Source organism: Rana temporaria, chromosome 4 (assembly GCF_905171775.1).
Source record: "Rana temporaria chromosome 4, aRanTem1.1, whole genome shotgun sequence".
Lineage (NCBI taxonomy): Eukaryota > Metazoa > Chordata > Amphibia > Anura > Ranidae > Rana > Rana temporaria.
Window position 1 is genome coordinate 205,154,627 of NC_053492.1, and position 23,368 is coordinate 205,177,994.

At 43.4% G+C, this 23,368-nt stretch overlaps 2 protein-coding genes across 3 annotated transcripts in view; one reads left to right on the forward strand and one right to left on the reverse strand.

Moving 5' to 3' along the window:
• Positions 1 to 11,770, forward strand: part of ABCF3 (ATP binding cassette subfamily F member 3) — a 38,210-nt gene extending 26,440 nt beyond the window's left edge. Inside the window, exons 10-21 of the mRNA XM_040349752.1 lie at positions 4,460 to 4,516; positions 4,634 to 4,656; positions 5,036 to 5,091; positions 5,179 to 5,379; positions 6,528 to 6,604; positions 6,693 to 6,737; positions 6,827 to 6,959; positions 7,051 to 7,139; positions 8,286 to 8,377; positions 8,883 to 9,015; positions 9,098 to 9,185; positions 10,072 to 11,770. Coding sequence (XP_040205686.1) covers positions 4,460 to 4,516; positions 4,634 to 4,656; positions 5,036 to 5,091; positions 5,179 to 5,379; positions 6,528 to 6,604; positions 6,693 to 6,737; positions 6,827 to 6,959; positions 7,051 to 7,139; positions 8,286 to 8,377; positions 8,883 to 9,015; positions 9,098 to 9,185; positions 10,072 to 10,230 — 1,153 coding nt within the window. The 3' untranslated portion in view covers positions 10,231 to 11,770. The remainder of the gene's footprint in view (positions 1 to 4,459; positions 4,517 to 4,633; positions 4,657 to 5,035; positions 5,092 to 5,178; positions 5,380 to 6,527; positions 6,605 to 6,692; positions 6,738 to 6,826; positions 6,960 to 7,050; positions 7,140 to 8,285; positions 8,378 to 8,882; positions 9,016 to 9,097; positions 9,186 to 10,071) is intronic.
• A 5,646-nt stretch (positions 11,771 to 17,416) lies between these two features.
• The window catches only part of LOC120936936, a 46,673-nt gene continuing 40,721 nt past the window's right edge, over positions 17,417 to 23,368 (reverse strand). For both annotated transcript variants that reach the window (XM_040349757.1, XM_040349756.1), the window contains exon 2: positions 17,417 to 18,709. In XM_040349757.1, the coding sequence (XP_040205691.1) occupies positions 17,566 to 18,684 (1,119 nt within the window). In that variant the 5' untranslated portion in view covers positions 18,685 to 18,709 and the 3' untranslated portion in view covers positions 17,417 to 17,565. The remainder of the gene's footprint in view (positions 18,710 to 23,368) is intronic.

Sequence of the window (23,368 nt, forward strand, 5' to 3'; positions counted from 1 at the left end):
AAGGTGAGTGTCTCAGCTAAAAGAAAACCTTTCTGATCTTGCACCAGGATGAGGTAGATTTGAAATGTTTTTTTGTCCTGAAGATAATTTCTGCCTTCCACCTAATCGGGACATAATCTTTCCATCCCTCTGTCTGGCTCCAGCTTGCAGCCACTGCCTCCATTGAAAAGACTGACTCTCCTTGTCATTCCTGATGGTCTCCTTCCATCATTTCTCAGTGGCTCAGAAAGACCATTATTTAAGCTTAAAGTTTTAAGGATTGGGTTCCAGCCTTTTCTACCAAGGTGCACTCTACTAGATCTGAGAGTGTTTCTTGGACTTTTCAGCATCAAGCAACCCAGATTTGCAAGGATGCCGCCTCATCCAGTCTTTTCTTTACATATTCTTAAAGTTTTACCCAGGTGGCTCTTCTGATGCCAGAAGTTTTTTTAGGTGGCTCTTTAAGCTGCAGGCAGTTCTTAGTTCTGTTGTCGTGTTTTTTTTTTTCTTCTTTTTTTTAAGTTCTGTTAGTGCTTGTTGCGGTTGCTCACCCCTCAGTTGGACTGCTTTTAGATGACCTTCCAAGCTCAACTTACCAACCAACCGAATTCACCTGTATAACGGTGCGTTAAAAACAGGGGTTTAGTTGCACGCATTTCCAAATACATGCGTAAGCTGCAGGCCCCGTCCAAGGCTCCCTGTGTACAGCAGACCCTAACTCTAAAATTTAAAGAGTCTCCTCAGTGGAAGCACATGTATGCTGATGGATAGATGAAGGGCAGATGACTGGAGGGAGCCCAACCCTCCTTAACCACTTGCCCACCGGGCCTATTCTGGCACTTCTCTCCATGTAAAAATAACATTTTTTTTGCTAGAAAATTAATCAGAACCCCCAAACATTATATATATTTTTTAGCAGACATCCTAGGGAACAAAATGGCAGTCATTGCAATACTTTTTGTCACACCGTATTTGCGCAGCGGTCTTACAAGTGCACTTTTTTTGGAAAAAAAAATAAGACGACAATAAATTTTGCCCAATTTTTTTATATATTGTGAAAGATAATGTTACGCCAAGTAAAATGATACCCAACATGTCACGCTTAAAAATTGCGCCCGCTCGTGGCATGGCGTCAAACTTTTACCCTTAAAAATCTCGATAGGCGACGTTTAAAAAATTCTACAGGTTGCATTTTTTGAGATACAGAGTAGCTCTAGGGCTAGAATTATTGCTCTCGCTCTAACGATCGCGGTGATACCTCACTTGTGTGGTTTGAACACAGTTTTCATATGCGGGCGCTACTTGCGTATGCGTTCGCTTCTGTGCGCGAGCTCGTCGGGATGGGGCGATTTAAAAAATTGTTTTTTGTTTTCTTATATTTTTTTATTTCGTTTTATAATTTTTTACACTGAAATAAAAAATAAAAAAATTGATCACTTTTATTCCTTTTACAAGGAATGTAAACATCCCTTGTATTAGAAAAAAGCATGACAGGTCCTCTTAAATATGAGATCTGGGGTCAAAAAGACATCAGATCTTATATTTAGACTTAAATGCAAAAAAAGAAAAAAAAAATTGAAACTGTCATTTTTTCAAATGACAAAAAAAATATGTTTCTTTAAGACGCTGGGCTGGACTGACGTTTTGACGTCACTTCCGCCCAGCAGACCTATGGGGACGGGTGAAGGACATTTTTCCTTCACTCGCAACCCCACACAGCTGCCGAACACACCCGATCGCCTCCGCCGCTACCGACGGCTCTGGTAAGCGGCGGAGGGCGCGGGAGGGGGGGCCCTCTCCCACCACCGATAACGGCGAATCCGCTGCGGAGACCGCCGTTATCGTGTACACCACCGCCCACTGAAGAGATTGATATCTCGGTTGTGGCAGCAGCTGCTGCCGTTACCGAGATATCCATCTTTAAAAACAGGACGTATATTTACAGTGGGCGGTGGGCAAGTGGTTAAAGGAGCAGGAACACACTAAACACCCAGCACATTGCACAATGGCAGCAAAGGTGCTAGTGTGTTGCCTGACCACAATGACAACAATACAAAAAACAGTCACTGCCCCTACCTATAACTGGTCTTCACAGCAAGGAGCACTGGAAGGGCAAACGCATGTCAAAAAACACACAATTTCCAAGCTCAACTTACCAACCAATCGGCAACCAACCAAATTCACCTGTCTAACAGTGCGTTAAAAACATGGGTTTAGTTGCACGCATTTGCAAATACATGCGTTGGCTGCAGCCCATCAAGGCTCCTTGGGTAAGTTGAGCTTGGAAATTCTGTGTGTTTTTTGGCGTGCGCCCCTTCCAGTGCTCCTTGCTGTGAACACAAGTTATAGGTAGGGGCAGTGACTGTTTTTTTTTGATGACCTTGTAATCTCTGAATTCCTGTGTCCCTCAATGGATTTTTGTACTTGCTGTAAAAGCCATTTTTTGGAGTCCATTCTGGGAGACATGTCCTACCCCCCTCCCACTGTGTTTATGATCATGTTCTTGGTACTACTTTACCACAAAACTGAAGTATGCTGGGAGTAGGAGCAGTTATCATGGGGTGGCCCACAACCTTTGTGTTTGCCAGTGTCCAATCCTCCTACAGGCAGCTATGTATAACCTGACAGTCTGTGATATTCTGCATTCTTCAATGGACTCAAAGAAATGGATTTTACTTTTAAAGCAGATCTTCACGCTAAAAGGAAAGTTATGCTTTTCCACCTCCACCACCCCCCTCTACCACCCTTTTGGGCATTTTTTTTTTTTTTGGGGGGGGAGAGGGGGAGCGGGTACCCAGTTTTGATAGGTGCCTGCTCCCACTTTGCCTAGACAATCTTAATGGAAGTAGACCTCCCCTTCACCTTTGTTTGTGCCGCCTTTTGGGACACATTCACAAAGCACACCACGGTGGGGTAGCCTTTTGTGAATCCAAAAGGAGTCACAGCTGACTTCCCATACTAAAGATGCTGGCCCGGGGACCCAAAAACCAGTGAAGAACAGGTTCAGACGCTTAGACAGATAAGTGTGCTTTTATTAAAAGGCTGGAACTAAAGTATTTGTAGCTGCTACTTTTTTTTAAGTGTTCCTATGGTAAAGAACCACTTTAAAGCGGAGTTTCACCCAAAAATGGAACTGTGAAGCGGCAGCCAGGCGCCCACAGTCACGATGCCGGCGCCACAGAGAGGAGGGGGAGACGAGCACTGCTTAGTACGCCCGCATGGCTGGAACCTGGGACAAGCGAGTGTCCGATTTTAATAAAAGTCAGCAGCTACACTTTTTTGGTGGAACTCTCCCTTTTGGAACAGTTTGGGGATGGCCCCTTCCTGTTCCAACATGACTGCACCAGTGCACAAACAAGGTCCCTAAAGACATGGATGAGTGTTTGGGGTGGAGGAACTTGTCTGGCCTGCACAGAGTCCTGATCTCAACATGATAGAACACCTTTGGGATTAGAGCCGAGACTGCAAGCCAGGCCTTCTCATCCAACATCGGTGCCTGACCACACAAATGCGCTTCTGGAAGAATGATCAAACATTCCCATAGACCCACTCCTAAACCTTGTGGACAGTCTTCCCAGAAGAGTTGCGGCTGTTATAGCTGCAAAGGGTGGGCCAACTCAATGTTTACCCTACAGACTAAAACTGGGAAGCCATTGAAGTTTATGTGCTTGTAAAGGCAGGTGTCCCAATACTTTTGACAATAGTTTATATTTCAAGGCATTTCCTCTAAGAGCCTATCTGCTCACCACTCTGTAATGGCTACAACTGGTTGTCAGGATTATTTAGGTCCCTCAGTAGAAGATTGTTACAAAGGCTATGGGTTTGAATTTTGCTGATTTAAAGTGGTGGTTCACCCTAAAAAACAAGTTTTTACCATAAAAAAATCCAGCATACTAGCGTGAGCTACAGTATGCCTTTATTTATTTTTTTTGCGCCGTACTCAGTTTAATCCCGTAGTTACGTTTCAGACTCCCCGCGGGGAATGGGCGTTCCTATGCAGAGGGAACGTGATTGACGGCCGGTTATGGCGCGTCACGCTTCCCGAAAATAGCCGGAGTAGGACTCGGCTCTTCACGGCGCCTGCGCACAGACTACTGCGCAGGCGCCGTGAAGAGCCAAGTCCTATTTCGGCTATTTTTGGGAAGCGTGACGCGCCATACCTGGCCGTCAATCACGTTCCCTCTGCATAGGAACGCCCATTCCCCGCGGGGAGTCTGAAACGTAACTACGGGATTAAACTGTGAGTACGGCGCAAAAAAATAAAATAAAGGCATACTGTAGCTCGCACTAGTATGCTGGATGGCATGCTAGAAACATTTTTTTTTCTTTAGGGTGAACCCCCGCTTTAATCGGAACTAATGAAATGAGAATGAGGGTTGAGAACCTCTGTTGCAGGAAGTATTTCTTGACATTGCTGATGCAGCAAAACCAACATTTTGTAGGAAGCTGTATGTATGTTTTCATATGTTTTTGTTTTCAGGGAGTTTTCTGGTGGTTGGCGTATGAGGTTGGCATTGGCTCGTGCTCTTTTTGCAAGGTAAAAGTTTTTGTTTTACTTTTAAATTATTAGTAGTGGTGATGAGAAAAAAATATATATATACATGTATTTAGACATACAGAATATTAACATATTATTATTTTTTTTTTTTATCAGACCAGATCTGCTGTTACTTGATGGTAAGTATTCTCATGTGCAGGCTTCCTATCATGTTTTATTTATAACGTGTCAATACTACAAGGTACAGGATACATAAAACAATTCCTATACACTGTTTCCTCTAAAGTGCTTACAATATGTCAATGTCAGTCGTAAAGCTTTTACACACAAGCCAGGGCCCATTTGCTTAAAAACCAGGTAAACTACCAGTGTGTGTTGTGGTGGTGAGAGGAAGTTCCCAGAGGAAACCTATATTAATACATGGAGAACATACACCATGCAAAGAGTAACCTTAGATAGGACAGATAAGCCACTAGACCCACCACAACACCACCCCGGATACCTTCTCAGTCATAAATTTTTCATGGATTAAACTTTATATTTTTTTTATTTGCATAGAGCCTACAAACATGTTGGATGTGCGTGCCATTTTGTGGTTGGAGAACTACTTGCAGGTCTGTATGCCAACGGTTGGTTTCATGGCTGGCTTTTAGACATTGCCTTTGCATTTTTGTAATGTAACATCTTGAACCATTTTGCAGACCTGGCCCTCAACCATCTTGGTTGTTTCCCACGACCGTAACTTCCTGAATGCAGTGGCCACAGACATTGTGCATTTACATAGCCAGCGGTTGGAAGGGTACCGTGGTAACTTTGAAAGCTTTCTAAAAATAAAGGAGGAGCGATTGAAGAATCAGCAGAGGGAGTATGAGGCACAACATCAGTATCGTGAACACATACAGGTAATGCTGGGAACCTTATACTTGTAGTTCTGTAAAGTGTAAGTCTAATTAGTTTTTGACAGATATGTTGAGTTAAAGTGGAACTAAAGTCTCTAGTTAAAGAACTGCAAGCAGGAAGACTCTTTATTGCAGAAGAGATGTACAGTGTCTCGTGAGGGACCAAAGATCATTTAAAGTGCAAGTTCACCTTTACTGAAAATCTGTTGGGTGAACTTGCACAAGAAACCCTCCACCAACCCCCCCCCCCCCCTACTGAACCTGAGACCAGCGATCACCCGTATGTCGCCACTTCACAGGTTTGGGAATTTGAAATCCCTGCTGCTTTTTACTCTTTTTCTCCCCCACTGACATGACATGCTAGGCTGGTTCTGATTGGTCAGTGCCGACCGATTAGTATATCTCATAGGTACCTTTTACGTGATATGTTTAGGAGATTAAGCCACAGGGATTTCAAATCCCCACACTGGTGAAGCGAAAATTCGATGTCTCCTAGCGGGTGATCGTCTTCAGGTACAGCAAGACTGGAGAAGGGGGGGGTCGGTCAAGTGTCGGTCAAGTGTCGGTCGGTCCAGTGTCGGTATCTGGGCAGCCCTGAAAATGTGCAGAAGAGTTCAGTGGCATGTGCCGGCCTAGGAGGGTGAGCATTGTGAGCCTACATATTTCTGTCATCAAAAGATTCCTTTCCAGGACACTTAAAGGATCACTAAATAGCTTCCTTTACCTTACTGCAGTACTGGTTTCATGTCCTTTTTCATGTTTTTGCTTTGAAGTAGCTGTAATTCTGCTGTGATCTCCACACTTCCTGCTTGTCTGGCTCCTTATGAAAAATCTCATGGGAGCTTCTCACTGTGGTCCAAGCTGTGTGTCTAAAACTCCTCAGAACCAATCAGATTCATTTTAAAAACAAAACACTGCCCTGGATTTGTTTGTTTTTGTTCTGTGGGTCTCTTTACTTCACAGAAACATGAAACCAGTTTAAAAACGAAAGTGAAACTACAGGCACATTATATGATTGAATTTAATCTATTTTTAATCATTTTTAAAAGGAATCAGTAAACTTTTATGTCTCTATACCCTGTAAACAGTCATTTCAGCAAAACATTTTTTTTCCTTTAGTGACCCTTTAAGACTGTTTGTTTTTGTTACAGGTCTTTATTGATCGATTTCGATACAATGCCAACCGGGCCGCTCAGGTGCAGAGTAAGCTGAAACTGTTGGAGAAACTGTAAGTCTTTCATTATAACCGTGATGGGAGTTATTTTTTGGTAAAAGGGTGTCAACTTACTTTTTTTATTTTATATTTTTTTCCTAAGGCCCGAACTCCAACCTCTAGAAAAGGATACTGAAGTGATCTTAAGGTAAATGGGCTAAAATATAAGCATGTTTTTAGCAAGGTACTGAAAGCGATAATCATTTCAGCCATTTACTTTTTTTATGATCCCTGAAGGTTTCCTGATGCCTTTGAAAAATTTTCTCCACCAATTCTACAGTTGGATGAGGCTGATTTCTGGTATTCTTCAGAAAAGCCAATCTTTAAGAAACTTTCAGTATCTGCAGACCTGGACTCGCGAATCTGTGTGGTAGGTTCTAATATAGTGTGGTCTGCATTACAGAATTTTGTAAACATATGGTTATGGCCAATGATGTGTGTTTTCACATTACATATTGTAGGTGGGAGAGAATGGAGCAGGAAAATCCACAATGCTAAAACTACTGATGGGTGAGATGTCTCCTGTTCTGGGGGTTCGAAATGCACACAGGTGAGCTGAGTTTTAGAACCTTTATATCTCTTTTAACTGATAATCTCACTGGAACAACAATGTTCAAACAAATCCTAATTTATAACTAAACATTACAATTAATTCAAAGTATATTCTGTGTGTCACAGTTCACTGTAAACTATATGGTGTTGAGTGATGCTGCTATTTGCTCTCCATTATACACCAAAACGGTGTTCTATACCATGGCCTGCATTTTATGACATTCATAAATTGCAGGCTGGGGGTTGGGAGCCTGCAATGTGTCTTGTATAACCCGATGGGTGTGGCACGGAGTTCTCTCTGCTTAAAGCTGAACTTCAGGGAAAGTAAAAATCCCCCATTGGAGTGGGGCTGTGACCATACTGCAAGGGTTATTCCATTACAGTGAAAAGGCCCTTGTTCACAATTGATCTCCATGTGGATACTCAAGCTGGAGGAGAGTAAGAAGATGAAAGACCTTGTCTAAGGGAAGTGGAAAAACAATTTTACTTAACCATTCCTCCACTTATGCAGGGTTTTCTACACTCGTTTTCAATCAATAGCGAGCTAAAGACCGATGTGGCTGACGTCACTTCAGGCTCGTGACAGATCCTAACGGTCGGGATCTGCCCAGAAGCCTGGACTGACATCTGGCCCCTTCAGCCCCCTCTACAGCCCAGCGCTCCAGTGAGCGCTGAAGGGGAGAGCAGAGATTCGCTGACTGACAGTCACGGTTCTCTGCTCAGTGGAAAGGAGAACAGCGTAGTGAGCGTTGTTTGATCAATCAGCTTTCACTGCAGAGCCGGCAGGGGACATATGCAGCATCGACTCAATGCTGCATCCACCTAGGTGAGTGTTTTAAATTATCTATTTGTAAATCCCTACTTCTCTTTTAAAGCTCCAGAGGAACTTGGCGATTGGCAAATAGGCTAGTCTTATAACAGGTCACAAGGCTGGGTTCTACTACCTGCTTTTTTTTTTCTTCATTTATTTACTCTACTTGCTTTGAAATGTAATGCACATTTGTAAAGCACATCCTGCTGTGTTTTATTAATATTTAATGCTTTTCTTTTGTATTACTGTTACACATCTTGCAATACTTTTGGATGAATATGCATTGCCACTTTGTCTCCTGTTTCTGATGACTCTTTGCTTTACTGTGTTCAGGAATTTGAAGATTGGTTACTTCAGTCAGCATCATGTGGATCAGCTGGATCTTAACATTAGTGCAGTGGAGCTTCTAGCAAAACGTTTTCCAGGTGATTTTTATTTTTTATTGCTTCATCAATTATTATTGCTGAACTAGTTGTGTTTTGAAGATGGTCTAGTTGTGTGTGAAGTAAATTGATTTTTAGATCTCAATTCTGTGAAGATTTTAAAATTGAGCCCGTTTAGGTGGATAACTGCTATGTTCTATCTCCGGGGCAGATGAGTGTGTATAATCTGCTGCATTGTTAATTGAATGAAAAGGAAACCTATGTCGCTTTGTTTTTTAAATGTGCATTGTAAGCCACTTTTACATCAGCACATGTTAATATACAATTTGAAAGATATTACACTGCTCGTTAACATGTGCTTTCTATGGATCTTACTGGAAAATGACCACAGTGAATCCAGCCTTAGAGAAATTACCTAAGAACAAGCTATGATATATTTTAAATTTAAAAACGAAAGGTTACCGTAATTGAATTTGAACATTTACCACATTAGTGTTTATTTTATGTTGTCTTTATGTAAATGCTTGTCATATCTAATCAAATGTAGGGAAAGCAGAAGAAGAGTACCGCCACCAGCTTGGAAGTTATGGGATCTCTGGTGAACTTGCAGTGCGGCCAGTGGTCAGTCTGTCTGGAGGCCAAAAAAGTCGTGTTGCCTTTGCTCAAATGACCATGCCATGGTAAGATTATATTAATTGTTTCAAGAAATTCCAATGTAACTTTTTTCTTTTTCCTCACATGTCCTATACATTATTATTTCAGCCCAAACTTTTACATTCTCGATGAGCCAACGAATCACCTTGATATGGAGACTATAGAAGCCTTGGGTCGAGCGCTGAACAAATTTCGGGTATTTTGTTCCATCCTTTCTAATCTCTAAATAATGCTTTCTGCAAGAATGTTAAAAATATATTTAGCAAATGCCTAATCCTGTGGCTTAGCTCAAAGGATATGATAATATGCTAGTTCCTTTTAAAACAGAACTTGGTCACCAGTGAAACATTCACCTCGTTTGACAATCCTCAAGTTTCAAAACAAGTACTGTGCATGTGAAGCATGCAGAGATGTCAAAATGTGCACCCTACTCTGCTCCGGGGGGGGGGGGGGGGGGCAGCTCTTTCAATGCTACAGTTGTTGCTCTGTCTGTGGGCAAGTCTCACATATTCTATATAGCCATCACTCTTTAAGGTATAGTGACCTCATTACCCCTTAGTTTAGGAACGACACCATGGTGGTAACATTAAGTTATAATTTCTGAAGCAGAAAGACGTTTTTACACTGGTCATTCTTTTTGGAATAAAGGAAGCAACTCTGCTATAATAAGCAAGTATATTGAGAAAAGTACTGATGGCTACAGGTTCTGGTCCATACATCAAGGAATGGAGCAACTGTGCATGTATAATTTCATTGAGTGAACTGGTTGCTATAGTCAACAGGAAAACATTATTTCTCTTAAGTTCATTAAAGGATACAGCCAGATATTTATGACAGATGGGTTTTGATGTCCCCTGCAGAAGCAGTACGCTAGGTGGCCAAACCACCCATCTGCAATGCATAGCTCAGTTTTTTGCCTAGTGCTTAGGAGTTAGGACCTTGGATCTTTTTCTGCTTGGCTTTTTTGTTCCTGTTGACTGATTTTATTTTTTATTCTGTCAATGGATTCTTGTTCCAGTCTGCTTTGTATAGTTTTCTTATTTTAGTAATAGGTAATTTTATCATTTATTTTCTTTTTTTAGGGTGGAGTAATCCTGGTATCCCACGACGAACGCTTCATCCGTCTAGTTTGTCGAGAGCTGTGGGTCTGTGAAAATGGAACCGTAACAAGAATTGAGGGTGGTTTCGATGAGTACCGGGACATCCTGCAGGAACAGTTCCAAAAAGAGGGCTTTCTATAAATCTGCTTGCACAGGAGTGTGTCACTGCTCTTGTTGGTGTCATCCAGCTTTGCAGGTTTCCTGTGCATACTGTCACATACCTCAGTATGAGATGGTTCTGATCCTCAGTGAAGTCAGCATTTTTTGCCATGAATATGCTCTGGGAGCCTGTAGCTAAGACTGGTATATGAAAGATCCAAGGGAAGGTATTTATTATGAAAGCAGCTGAAGCCAAGCAGAGATAGATGTGAAATAATGCTGCACATTACCAATAAATTACAAAATAACGAAAACCATTGTCTCACATAAATATTTTTGTTTTTAACTCTCTAGTATTATTCCATTGTAGTATAATATGTAATACAGACCTCCCATTTTGTTCAGTGATATATAATGACAACTATACAATGTAAAAGTAAATTTTACAAGTAATTTACTTTAAAATACATAATTGAACAGAAGGTTTAAATTAAATATATTTGTATAAAATAATGGCGCATGACAGCCATCTGTGTGGATGTCAAGAGGTGTGTTGTAAGATTTTCTCATTAACAATTCAATCTATCACGACCTCTGCTATATTATGCAAAGTAGATTTTATTGTCTGACAGTGGCTACAGACCTTCTCAAATCCCTATCCCCATCTTTTACCTACCCCAATGGCAAATCTGTAGAAAGAAACATACGGTTGCACAGCATAGCTTCTTGAAATTGTGAGTAAACTGCATGTACCACAACCCTGTCAATGATACTCTCCAAGTTAAACTTGTAAAACTTTAAATAAAAAAAAAAAAATTAAACGGACAAGTAGATATTATTAGTAAACCATTTAGGTTGGTAAAAATTCAATCTAGATATATACATATTATAATGGAATAATACTCTAAAGATACATAATCAATTCTCTTCTGGAAAATTGTCCAGTTTTTTTTTTAATTGTTTCTGCTTTACCACAGGTCCAATTTATAAATAATAAGTTTCCATTATTTATTTTATAAATAGTTCTAATGTAATGCTAATTGTGAACTAATACTGCCAACCTATTCTTTTTTTTTTTTTTTTTATAGTGCAAAGCTTTGATTAGTGATTTATGTATAGTTAACATTATGCTGTCTTGATTTTGTGCAGGAATCTGTGTTTTCTTATCTCACCATGTACATCAGAAATGAACCTTTTTACTATTGTACAAAATAAGTAGTGGAAACCTATGTCTGTGATTTTAAATTTGTGCAATACTTGGTAGAGTGCTTTACAGATGATGGTCTCCAGCTAAGGGCTAAGCTTCTCTGACCATTAAAGGTTAGAGGCCAAGTCATTTTCTTAGGTGTTAAGCCTGCCAGTGTTCCCCAGCATCCATCCTATATGCATATATGGCCTACTGAGAATATCATCCTCATCTGCTGAATGACTTGGGTCTCTCCCAAAAGCGGTAGGGCTGATGTTGGTCCTCGGTGAATAACAATGTGCAGCCAACATCATGCTCTGAATGAAAAACTATCTCTTGCTTCCTAAGTTATTAAAGGTGTCAGATGATGTGTAAATAAAGAGCAAATCTCCTTAATTTTGTTGTTGGGTTGTTTTAACGTGCTTTAATTTGATATATCTGGGTCACAGATTTCTATTTTACACACTACACTGACCTTTCTTCTCAGAAGTCCACTTAGTGGATGTGTATTTTACATGTCTGAATATTAAATAAAGGACTGGGGAATAAATGTTCTGCTACCCAAAGTACCCCGTGCAATCTCAAAGTGAACAGACAAATCTGAGTCTGGAACCTAAAGGGCCAAAGTTTTTACACAGTATTTTAACCACTTCCCGCCCGCCATGTAGCGTGCGCAAAGTGGTTCTGTTATCCTGACCAGACGTGATCAGGATAACCCGCGATCAGTCTGACACACCGCATCTCCGATCTGGGTAAAGAGCCTCTGACAGACTCTTAACCACATGATCAGCTGTGTCCAATCAGTGTAATCAGGAAGAGCCGTTTATCGGCTTTTTCCACTCACGTCTGACAGACACGAGTAGAGGAGAGCTGATTGGCTGCTCTCCTGACAGGGGGGTGGTCTGTGCTTTATTGATTATCAACGCAGCCCACCCAGGACTAGGGGTGCAACGGATCAAAAAACTCACGGTTCGGATCAGGAGTCACGGATCGGATCATTTTTCGGATCGGCAAAAAAAAAAAATCTCCCTCACTGTAATATCCACATCTCCCCCCCCACCAACTATAGTACCCCCTCGTTGCAGACCCCCCCCTCCTCTTAGTACAGAGACCCCCCCTCCTCTTAGTACAGAGACCCCCCCCCCTCCTCTTAGTACAGAGACCCCCCCTCCTCTTAGTACAGAGACCCCCCCCCCTCCACTTAGTACAGAGACCCCCCCCCTCCTCTTAGTACAGAGACCCCCCCCTCCTCTTAGTACAGAGACCCCCCCCCTCCTCTTAGTACAGAGACCCCCCCCCTCCTCTTAGTACAGAGACCCCCCCCTCCTCTTAGTACAGAGACCCCCCCTCCTCTTAGTACAGTGACCCCCTCCTCTTAGTACAGTGACCCCCTCCTCTTAGTACAGTGACCCCCTCCTCTCAGTACAGTGACCCCCTCCTCTCAGTACAGTGACCCCCTCCTCTCAGTACAGTGACCCCCTCCTCTCAGTACAGTGACCCCCCTCCTCTCAGTACAGTGACCCCCCTCCTCTCAGTACAGTGACCCCCTTCTCTCAGTACAGTGACCCCCCCCTTCTCCCAGTACAGTGACCCCCCCCTTCTCCCAGTACAGTGACCCCCCCCTTCTCTCAGTACAGTGACCCCCCCTCCTTCTCTCAGTACAGTGACCCCCCCTTCTCTCAGTACAGTGACCCCCCCCTTCTCTCAGTACAGTGACCCCCCCCTTCTCTCAGTACAGTGACCCCCCCCTTCTCTCAGTACAGTGACCCCCCCTTCTCTCAGTACAGTGACCCCCCCTTCTCTCAGTACAGTGACCCCCCCCTTCTCTCAGTACAGTGACCCCCCCCTTCTCTCAGTACAGTGACCCCCCCCTTCTCTCAGTACAGTGACCCCCCCCTTCTCTCTGTACAGTGACCCCCCCTCCTCTCTGTACAGTGACCCCCCCTCCTCTCAGTACAGTGACCCCCCCTCCTCTCAGTACAGTGACCCCCCCCCAGCTAGTACCGACAGACGAGCGGTGTGTCCCACGAGTGCGGGCTCCTCCTCTGTGGTTGTAAACAGAGGAGGGCCGCCGCCGGGTGTACCAAGATGGCTGCAGCTCCGGAGCTAGGCCGAAGCCACAGCCTTTCCTAATGTTACGGCGGCGGAGGTAGGCCGAAGCCGCGGCCATAACATTAGGAAAGGCTGCGGCTTCGGCCTAGCTCCGGAGCCGTGGCAATCCGCGGATCACAGTGTGTTCCGATCCGAAGGGGGTGACCCGTTCGGATCACGGATCAACTGTGATCCGTTGCACCCCTAGCCTGGGCGACCAGGGATGCTGACCATGGATGCCCACCCAGGACCACCAGGTATTAACTTTAAAGGTGCCAGTCAGTGCCCAATTTAGATGCCAATCAGTGCCCAGAAGTAAAGCCTGCCAGTGCCTCCTGTAACGGCTACCCACTGGTGAGAGGGTCTCAGCCGTTGGAGATGTCCTTTTCCCTGGCAAGCTGCGATATGCCAGTACCGCCGGTATATCCCATTGAACGCCCTTCCAAGAAACGAGACGGGCTACGTTTGAAGGGTCAAGCAGACTGACTTTATTTGGCATATTTCACCTGCTTATATCTGCTTACAACTGTTACAAGAACAATGACAGTTTCCGCCCCCCCCCTTCACCCAGTAGGGGGCTTCAACACAGACCCCCTGAAACAATGACATCTCCTTGAATTAATCACTTGACCAGTCTCGACGCTTCGGCACCGCAAACCACTTAACATTTTCTGGCCAGGCACATTCCTTTCTCAATAGAATTCAATTAACCTTTAAAACAATTATCACTCACACATAATCCCCATCAGCATACACCTCACAGGGGGCTGTTACCTACACAAGAGAGAGTTCATTAGCTATGCGAAGGGAACATTAGCATTCAGCAATGAAAGAGACTTGTCCAATTAACCCTTTGAGCTCAGAATACAATGTGGTACATCCAATTGTGACAAGCCATGCAGTTCCTTGTAGTCCTTCCTGCATGAAGATTATAACTGTCCCGGCAGCATGCATATGTCCGTTACACCTCCTAATCGGTGCTGCATATTGGTGCCTCATCAGTAAAGGAAAAAAATTACTTATTTACAAGACTTCATAACAAAAACAAAAAAAACTTTTTTTTTTCAAAACTTTAGATTTTTTTATTTAGCAAAAAAAAAAAAACAGTGGTGATCAAATACCACCAAAAGAAAACTCTATTTGTAAGAACAAAAATTTTGTTTGGGTACAACGCAGCATGACCACGCAATTGTCATTCACAGTGCGACAGCGCTGAAAGATGAACATTGGTCTGGGCAGGAAGGTGGAAATGTGCCCCCAATTGAAGTGGTTAATGAAACTTGTGGCACAGCACCAGTTTTTAACTTGTTTCCACAATTTGTGATCACTGAGTTTTACCTGTCATTTCTCAAATGAAACATTGTAAATTCTCTTTGTTTAAGCATAATGCATATTTTATTAGGTTTTAGCAAAAAAAAAGCTAAAGCTTTTTATTTTTTTAGAAGAAAAGTTGGACATAATAATTGACAATTTTATTACTGGTAATTGCTTAGCAATGTAAAAGTTCTGCTTGGAAGAAAAATGTATATCATGACAACTTGCATTTCTCCTATTCTGTTCTATGTAAGCTATGTTGTTCATTGTTATGTAGTAGGTGTAGACACTAAATTAAGTCATGGTGTCAAATCCTGGACTGAAAATTAAAGGGAACGTGTGGCTTGCTCTGTAGAGCACATCTCCAAAAGCCCACCTTGAGACTCCCAAATAGCAGGCTGCATTGATCTAAATTACCAACATGCTTAAATAGTGGCCAGCTCTGAACTCTTGTGCCTTTAGGCTGGGTATACACTAGTAGATTTTCGAACAAAAAAAAATCCACTTTAAGTTAGTTTTGATTGTTGTGATCATTAGTGGGCTGAAAATTACTGTAGTGACGAGAATTGAAAGGAACAGGATTACATTTTTTTTTTCTCAAATTAACAAATTTCGAAAAGTGGTATTTTGTTCAGTATAGCCCATTCATTCCAAAATTGAATGTTAAAAGAAAGTGAAATCTTGAACTACTTTAGAATGACATTCGTCAAGTCATAGAATAAACTGAGAATTTTCCTACAAACTTTCTAGTATATATCCAGCTTCAGGGTCCATCTCTGAGATTAGCAGCTAGGGCACAGCAAAATTCAGGCAAAGCTGGTGACCAGGAAGCTTGCTACATAGGCAATTGGGGGTCCGGATGAGCTTTAGAAGAATCCTGAAGGTGCCTGTGTTTCGTCAGATTAGGCGACCTGTCAGACATGGTAACAGAAGTGACGTTCCGTCACCACCATCTTGCCACACCCCGCACTCCTCCACAGTAATGAGACACAGAGAAGGGGCAAGAGGACATCTTGTTACACCCACCAGAGTTTTGCATTTCACAGTTATTTTTAACACAAAACAGAGTTTATATGCTTAAAGCGGAGCTCCACCCTAATTGCAACATTACCTTAATAGTACTGCAGTTATTAAAAATGCTTAAAACTGATGTTTTTTTCATATGGGTACAGTACCTTTACATTCCTAAGCCTTCCGGTCTGCACAACTGCGGGTGTTCTTCGGGCATGAGGTCACTTCCCATACCACGCAGTGTGCTCTGGGAGCTTCTCTCATAGCTCTTAGTGTTCAGTGCGAAGCTGTGATGGCAAATATTGCGCGATTTCTGGACCAGGAAGTGACGCGACGCCTGCCGTTGTGATGGCAACACAGAAGCTGACTCCGCGCCCCCCCTTTTGCTAGTGCGCAAGATCGAGCGGTGGATGCTGGGACATCAGAATCACCGCAACAAGGAAGTGCCTGCTTGTGGGCTTCTAATGCCCACAGTTAAAATGGCAACGGCACGAACAAATAAGTCTAAATTTCAAGCAGAATGACAGAGGAGCGGACGTAGAACACAAAAAACGTGAGTTTATATAAGCAGTGCTATTAACTATTTAACTAGCCCTAAAAATAAAAAATAAAACGTTTTTGCATGGGAGATCCGCTTTAAATACAGTATTTGGAAATCCCACGGACTGTTTACATGTTGAATTTTTTTTTTTTGTTAACAGGGAAAATTACATGTTGAATTTAAAAATCGGAGGTGTTCTGTCACATTGGCAAACCTGTGAGGTCAGCAGGTTTGCCGCTGCTTTTAAAAATCAACATCTAAACTGTCCGGGTTTCCAAATGCTGTATTTAAGCATATATGCTCTGTTTCCTGTTAAAAATAACTGTGAAATACAAAACTCTGGTTGGTGTAACAAGATGTCCGCTTGCCCCTTCTCGTGTATCATTACTATGGAGCATAGGTGTGCGCAGCCTAATGCATTAGGGTGTGCACCCCAAAACGCAAACACTAATGCGTGTGTGTATATATATATACACACACTCTAAATAAATGTAATAATTTTACAATTTAGTAGGGTAGTGGACAGTGTTAGTAGTTTTTTTTATTTTTATTATTTAATTTTTGTATTTTTTACAATTTTATTATTATATTTTTTATTTATTTTTTCGAAGCTTTGGTGAAATATCAGCAGGGGGAATCTGTGCTGAACAGGGTCATTAGGGTGTGCCCAGGCACACCCCCTGCGCACACCTATGCTATGGAGGAGTGCGGGGTGTAGCAAGATGGTGGCGAAGGAATGTCACTTCCGTTACCAATTCTGACGGGTCGCCATATCTTAACGGAACACCTGCTATACAGAATAAGTCAGAATATAACTTTTTTTTTTATCCTGACCACACGTTGCCTATAAAGGAAACCTTTATACTAATACTAGTTACCTGGCGGCCACTGTGATCCAAAGGCTCCAGTGACTAATCTGGAGCAGTTATGCAAGCCAGGCGTTCAGCTTTCAGTTATGCAAGCCAGGCGTTCAGCTTTCATTCAGACTATACTTGTTCTAAATTGGTGACTCAAATGAATAAAGCCTCAGATTATAAAAAACAAATTGTTAGTGACTGCAGGGCAAATAGCATTTTCAGAAGGCAGTTTTTTTTTTTAAATCCTCTTTGCAAGGGTAGTATATAAACTTGGTTGTATGTAATGATTTCAACAGTTGCTTAATTTTGAAATGATTTTCCACTTTTTCTTGTCTGTCACCTTCCCTCATATGTCGCCTATAGGGTACTCCCCACTTTTATTCCTCTGGTGCATGGATATTATATTTCTGCTCTTCTGTGTCAGTTGCATATTGCTTCTTTATCTGTGGCACTACTGCTTCTTTATAAAATATTTCCAGCTTTGGTTCTTTTTCTTTCCAAAACTCTGGGTTAAATTTCAATGAGACAACCACAGTCTCCTTATTTGTATGCACAACAAAGTCTGCATTTTTCATTCCTGTTGAGGCCAGCTGGCATTGTACCTGAGTATAATAGGCATGATTGGTCTTCAGGACATAGGAATCCTTATCCAAAGCCAGGCAGAATTTGGGGTCAGCACAGGCCTCCTGTATTGTGTGATCTTTGTGCTTGTATGGACACTTCACCTCTAAGATGCACAGAGTTTCTCCTGTAATCTTATCTTTTACTATCCCATCTGGACTTGCTGCCAGCCAGCTTTTGGTTGGATGAATGAATAGGCCGCAATCTTCTACCTTCACTTCCCTACCCTTATTTTTTAATGCTTGTTTCTCATAATTCCGCACAGCAGGTTTCTCATTTCTAATACCCCAGCTCATAGCTGCTGTTTGCACTTTGGGTCCTGTGCCCAGCACAGACTTCAGGTAGGATTGTGGAATATCACTTGTTTTTCTATTCGCAAATTTGCTGTTGGATATCTGATGTGCCATGGATGCTGTAATGCGATTTTGACGCCAATAGTACCAGTCCGGATTATCCCTCTGCCCTCGGGTTAAACATTCTATTTTCTTTGTATCTTTCTGAGATAAAGGGGCTTGAGCACTAGCTTCTGTGGTCTTTGTCTCAGATGAAATTTCTTGGAGAAACTGCTTGGAAAATCCAGCTGCTTTTGAGGTTGCTGCATGCTGACTTCCATCGGTCTTTGGTCTTGCACCAGCAGAGGTGGATCTCGTGGTCAGTGTTGTAGGATGAATATTTCTTCTCCCCGGCACTTCAGGGGGTTCACTGGCACTCCATGGTTCTTCATACCTCCTGGATGGTGCAGACGTACTGCGTGCCATTTCATGAGAGGGGCTTCTGCTAGCGGGCAGTTTGGTGGGTGCCCTGTGTGCTGTAGTTGCAATACGATTTGCTGCTGCAGTGTTCTTCAATTGTTCCTTTGTTGTAGGTGGTCCCATTTTTAATATTCAAAGACAGGAACACCTGTAGTGAGATACAAATAGGTTTAGATTGCTGACTGTACAATAAACTTGCAGATTTGCTAAACAGCAAATGTATTAAAGTGGTTGTAAACCCGTTTTTAAAACTTTATGGTACAGGTAAGCCTATATTAAGACTTACCTGTAGCTACCCTGGATATCTCCTAATCCTGCATGGTTTAGGAGATATCCCCCTGTGTCTGCATGTGCCAAAGTGATTGGCACATGCGCATTGAAGCAATGGTACGTCGTGCTGTTGCTTCAGTTGGATGTGCCATTACTGGCATGGTGTCCACTTTTCTAAACAGACCCCTGACATCTCCCCCTTGAGACAGTGAAAGGGACTCAGATCGAGATTACTCAGTCCCTTTCTCAGCAATCTCAGCTGCATCGAAGATGAATGAACAAATTTGGCCTTGCAGGAAGGGGGTAAAAGTGCCTGGGACTGAAATGGTCTCTTCTGTTATAAATGTCCCCCCTGCCTGCCAGCGATAATGTGATTTGAGCGGTGCATGTACTGCTCACATCACATCTAGAGAACACTCTGTGGAACCCCTATGTCACCCCTGTGCCCATGGGCAGGAGTAACATCACTGTAGCCTGTCTATTCAAGCAGCCAAAGGTTGAGAACCTGGAAAGAAGACTGAGGGAAGAGGGATGTGCCTGAGAGCCAAGGGGAGCTGTGAAGAGCTCAGTTTGCAGGCAAGACTGTCATAATGTGCTAGTATGCAGTGCATTATGATCAAACCTGCAGGGGGGACCAGTGTTTTTATTTGTAAAAATTACACATGTATGTGGGTTGGCGGCCCACATTTGCACAGGCACAGCAGCCCATTCATGCTGTTTTTTTCTCGCAGAGAAAAGATGCATGCAACATTTTTAAATATGCCGTGGCCTTTGCATCCTGCTTTTGTACCATGTGACTTACCTGTGTTTTTAAACGCGTGCCCCAGCATCTAAAAACATAGCTCTCTAATAAATACAGCCAAGGCCTAATCTGGTCAGGGTTTTTAAACTCACTAGCTATGGGGAGCCAGGGGTCAGGGAGGAGAAAGATGTACCTGGTCCTGGCCAGCTGAGCTCCGATCACCATCTGTGTGCTCACACTGACACCAATGCTGTTGGCATGGCCGCGACGACTACTAGCACTCTGACATCGGTTCCACTATGTAGTCTAGTCCTACCCCCAGGCCTTTGATGTACACAGGCAGCATGCATGGCAAGGGGCGGGGTCAGAGCATCAGTGGAGCTCATGGCCCCGCCCGCTCCTTGCTGTGTGCACGCACAGTGGGTTGGACAGGTGAATTTGCAGCACTGATGAGGCTCCTGATATGCAGAGAGCGCAGGGCTTATCAGTGGCTCTGCCTGGCGCCGATCCTGCTGGGGACAAAACCGGAGACAGTACACCTACAGCGATTCGCTCAGCTGAGCCAGCTTGCGGCGGCTGGTCTGCAAGTGGTTAAAAGTCTGCAGCTACAGTATTTGTAGCTGCTGACTTTAATTTTTTTTTTTTCCATAGGCGTAACATCTTTTTTTTATGTGTAATTTAAGGGGGGCATGGCAGGGTGTTCTATGCCTACATACATTTGCTAATAGATGTCCCTCATTTCCATATCGAAAAGTTGGGAGGTATGCAGGAGGTGGTCAAACAACATGCATGACCAAACATGCTATAGAAGTTGTAGGAGAATGAGTAAATACTTCAGGACACAGTTGGCCCCTTTCACGCCTGCGGACCGTATGTCCGCTTTTTCATCTATCCGTGTACGAATGAAAAAGGGACATACATTGGTCCCTATGAGATTGCGGGTGTCAGCGGATGAACATCTCGTCTGCCTCCGCAATGATCCGATTCTGCAGATGGAAGAAAACACAATTTTTCCTTCCGTCTGCGGATCGGATGAACACGGACAATACGGTCCGTGTTCATCCAATCCCCCCATAGGGGAGTGCGGAGTAAATACAGGGCGGTCCCTGCACAGTGTGCGGGGACCATCCTGTCATCCGCCGGCTCAGCGGGGAGCGATCCTATGGAGTATAAAGACTAAAACATTGAAAATGTTTCTGACTCATTTCTTCCAGTATTGGGCACTGTTGCCAGCATTGTCCTGTGTAGGTGGGTGAGTCAGGTATTGATGGGGAAACATTTTGCGTTGACATTCTCAGGTTTAAAGTGTATTGCCACTTTTGCAGTCAGATTTGAGAAAAGCACTCTATGAGAGAGATTTACTAAAGCCGGAGCACTCAGAATCTGGTGTAGCTGTGCATGGTGGCCAATCGGCTTCTAACTTCAGCTTGTTCAATTGGAAATCATGGGGTACAACATGTCTTGCAGGACAAGTCACATAAATGTGAAAGGGGCCTACATTTTTGTTAAAATGTACCACAAAAGTTTTGAAATCTTTAACCCTTTGTTAGGACAGACAGTTTACACATCTAGTTTATACCTGATAATGGGAAGCTACCAGCACAGTAAGGTTAATTATGGGAAATCTAAGGCTCGGTTTACATATGAGCCGCATGTGGCTCACAGCAGGGGTCCAGTGCGTCCCCATTCACCGTTTCAAATCCGATTTCATCCTGAATTTTGGGCTGAATTCGGACCTGAAACGGACCAAAAGACACATAGGTAGATTCAGGTACATTGGCTTATAGTTACGGCGGCGTAGCGTAGCCTGTTTAGGCTACGCCGCCGTAAATTAGCTAGACGAGTAATGATTCTCAACCTACTTACCTGCTAATTTACGGCGGCGTAGCCTAAAACGAGCAGGCGTAAGGGCGCCTAATTCAAATTGGTTGGGGGGGGGGGCGTGTTTCATGGTAATGAGGCTTGACCTCACGTTTTTGACGTTTTTTTGTTACTGCACATGAGCCGGGCGCCTACATTTCCCAGTGTGCATTGCGGCTAAGTACGCCGTATGGGCCTATTGATTTCGACGTGGACGTAAACGACAAAAATCCCGATTCGCGGACGACTTACGCAAACGACGTAAAAAATTCGAATCTCGCGGCGGGAACGGCGGCCATACTTTAACATTGTTATTCCACCTCATAGGTGGAATAACTTTAGGCCGCCTAAGGCCTTACGGAAACGGCGTAAATCGACTGCGACCGGGCGTACGTTTGTGAATCGACGTAGAAACTCATTTACATATTCTACGCCGGCCGCAATGGAAGCGCCACCTAGCGGCCATCCGAAAAATTGCAAATTGCATATGTTTAAGCGTATCTCTGTTTGAGCATACGCTTAAACATCCGTCGGCGTAGATTCTGAGTTAGGCCGGCTTATCTACTGATAAGCCAGCCTAACTCTTTGTGAATCTACCTAACAGTGTTTTTGTGCAAAACGCACCGGACCTGATGCGGAGATTTGTGAACCGGCTCCATAGAGAGCCGGTGTTCTGTCGCTATGTGCCTGCCCGCCATCGATATGCGCCTGTGCATGAGCAGAACGGAACAACACTCCAGCTGATTTCCCGTTCAGCTGGAGTGACGTCACCAAAGCGCATGTGCACATCGTGAGAGGGTTTTTTCGACGGGAGATGCCATTCTCGGGCACAATAAAATGCTATGCACACAGTGGAGGGACACCGTATTTGTCATATTGTTCCTTGCTGTAGCGCCGCCGGTTCACAGCGAGGCACAATCTGACATCTGTACGGTGTCCCTCCGCTCTTTGTATAGCTTTCAATTGTGCCTGTGAAATAGTATCTCCCTTCTAAAAAAAAAATCCTACGCTTGCGCTATGGTGACGTCACTCCAGCTGATTGGCAAATTAGCTGGAGTGCCCTCCTGTTCTGCGCATGCACAGGCACTTTTCGACAACTCGATAGAACACCGGTCAAAATTTCCTGTTATTGCGAATTGGTTTTGGACAAGTCGCAATGGTGTGAACCTAGCCTTACTCCCCAGTAGCAATAAGCTTGGGCATGCTTGGACTAAGATCCAAAGCCACATGTGTGAGCTGGCCAGAAAGCAGCCCCCTGTACTGGGTCAATCATCTGTAACTGAGGCATTTCCCATCCCACTTGACCCAGTACGGAGGACAGCTTCCTGGTTGGATCGCATTATGCGACGGCAGGTTGGCTCTCCTGCACGGATCGCCTAGTACATCGCCTAGTACAGAGGTAGAATAGGGATCTGCCTTTGTAAAAAAGGTGAATCCCCGTTCTGACAGATGACATGTCCGAGACCAGTCCTTGGGAACAGTGATCTCTGTCATGTCCCTGGCAGCCCACCCCCCCTACAGTTAGAACACACCCCGTGATCGGACCCTAGTGTTAACCCCTTCCCTGCCAGTGTCATTTTTACATTGATCAGTGCATTTTTATAGCACTGATCAATGTAATAATGTCACTGGTCCTCAAAAAGTGTCATTTGGGTCTGATTTGTCACAGTCCCGCTAAAAATTGCAGAACACCGCCATTACTAGTAAAAACAATAAAAAATAATAAAAGTCCATAAATCTATCCCATATATAACACGATAACTTTTGCACAAACCAATCAATATACGCCTATTGGGATTTTCTTTACCAAAAACATGTAGAAGAATCTATATTGGCCTAAACTGATAATCAAATTTGTTTTTTTTATATATTTTTGGGGGATATGTATTTTTTGCACTATAAATAAACAGATGTGATCAAATGCCAGCAAAAGAA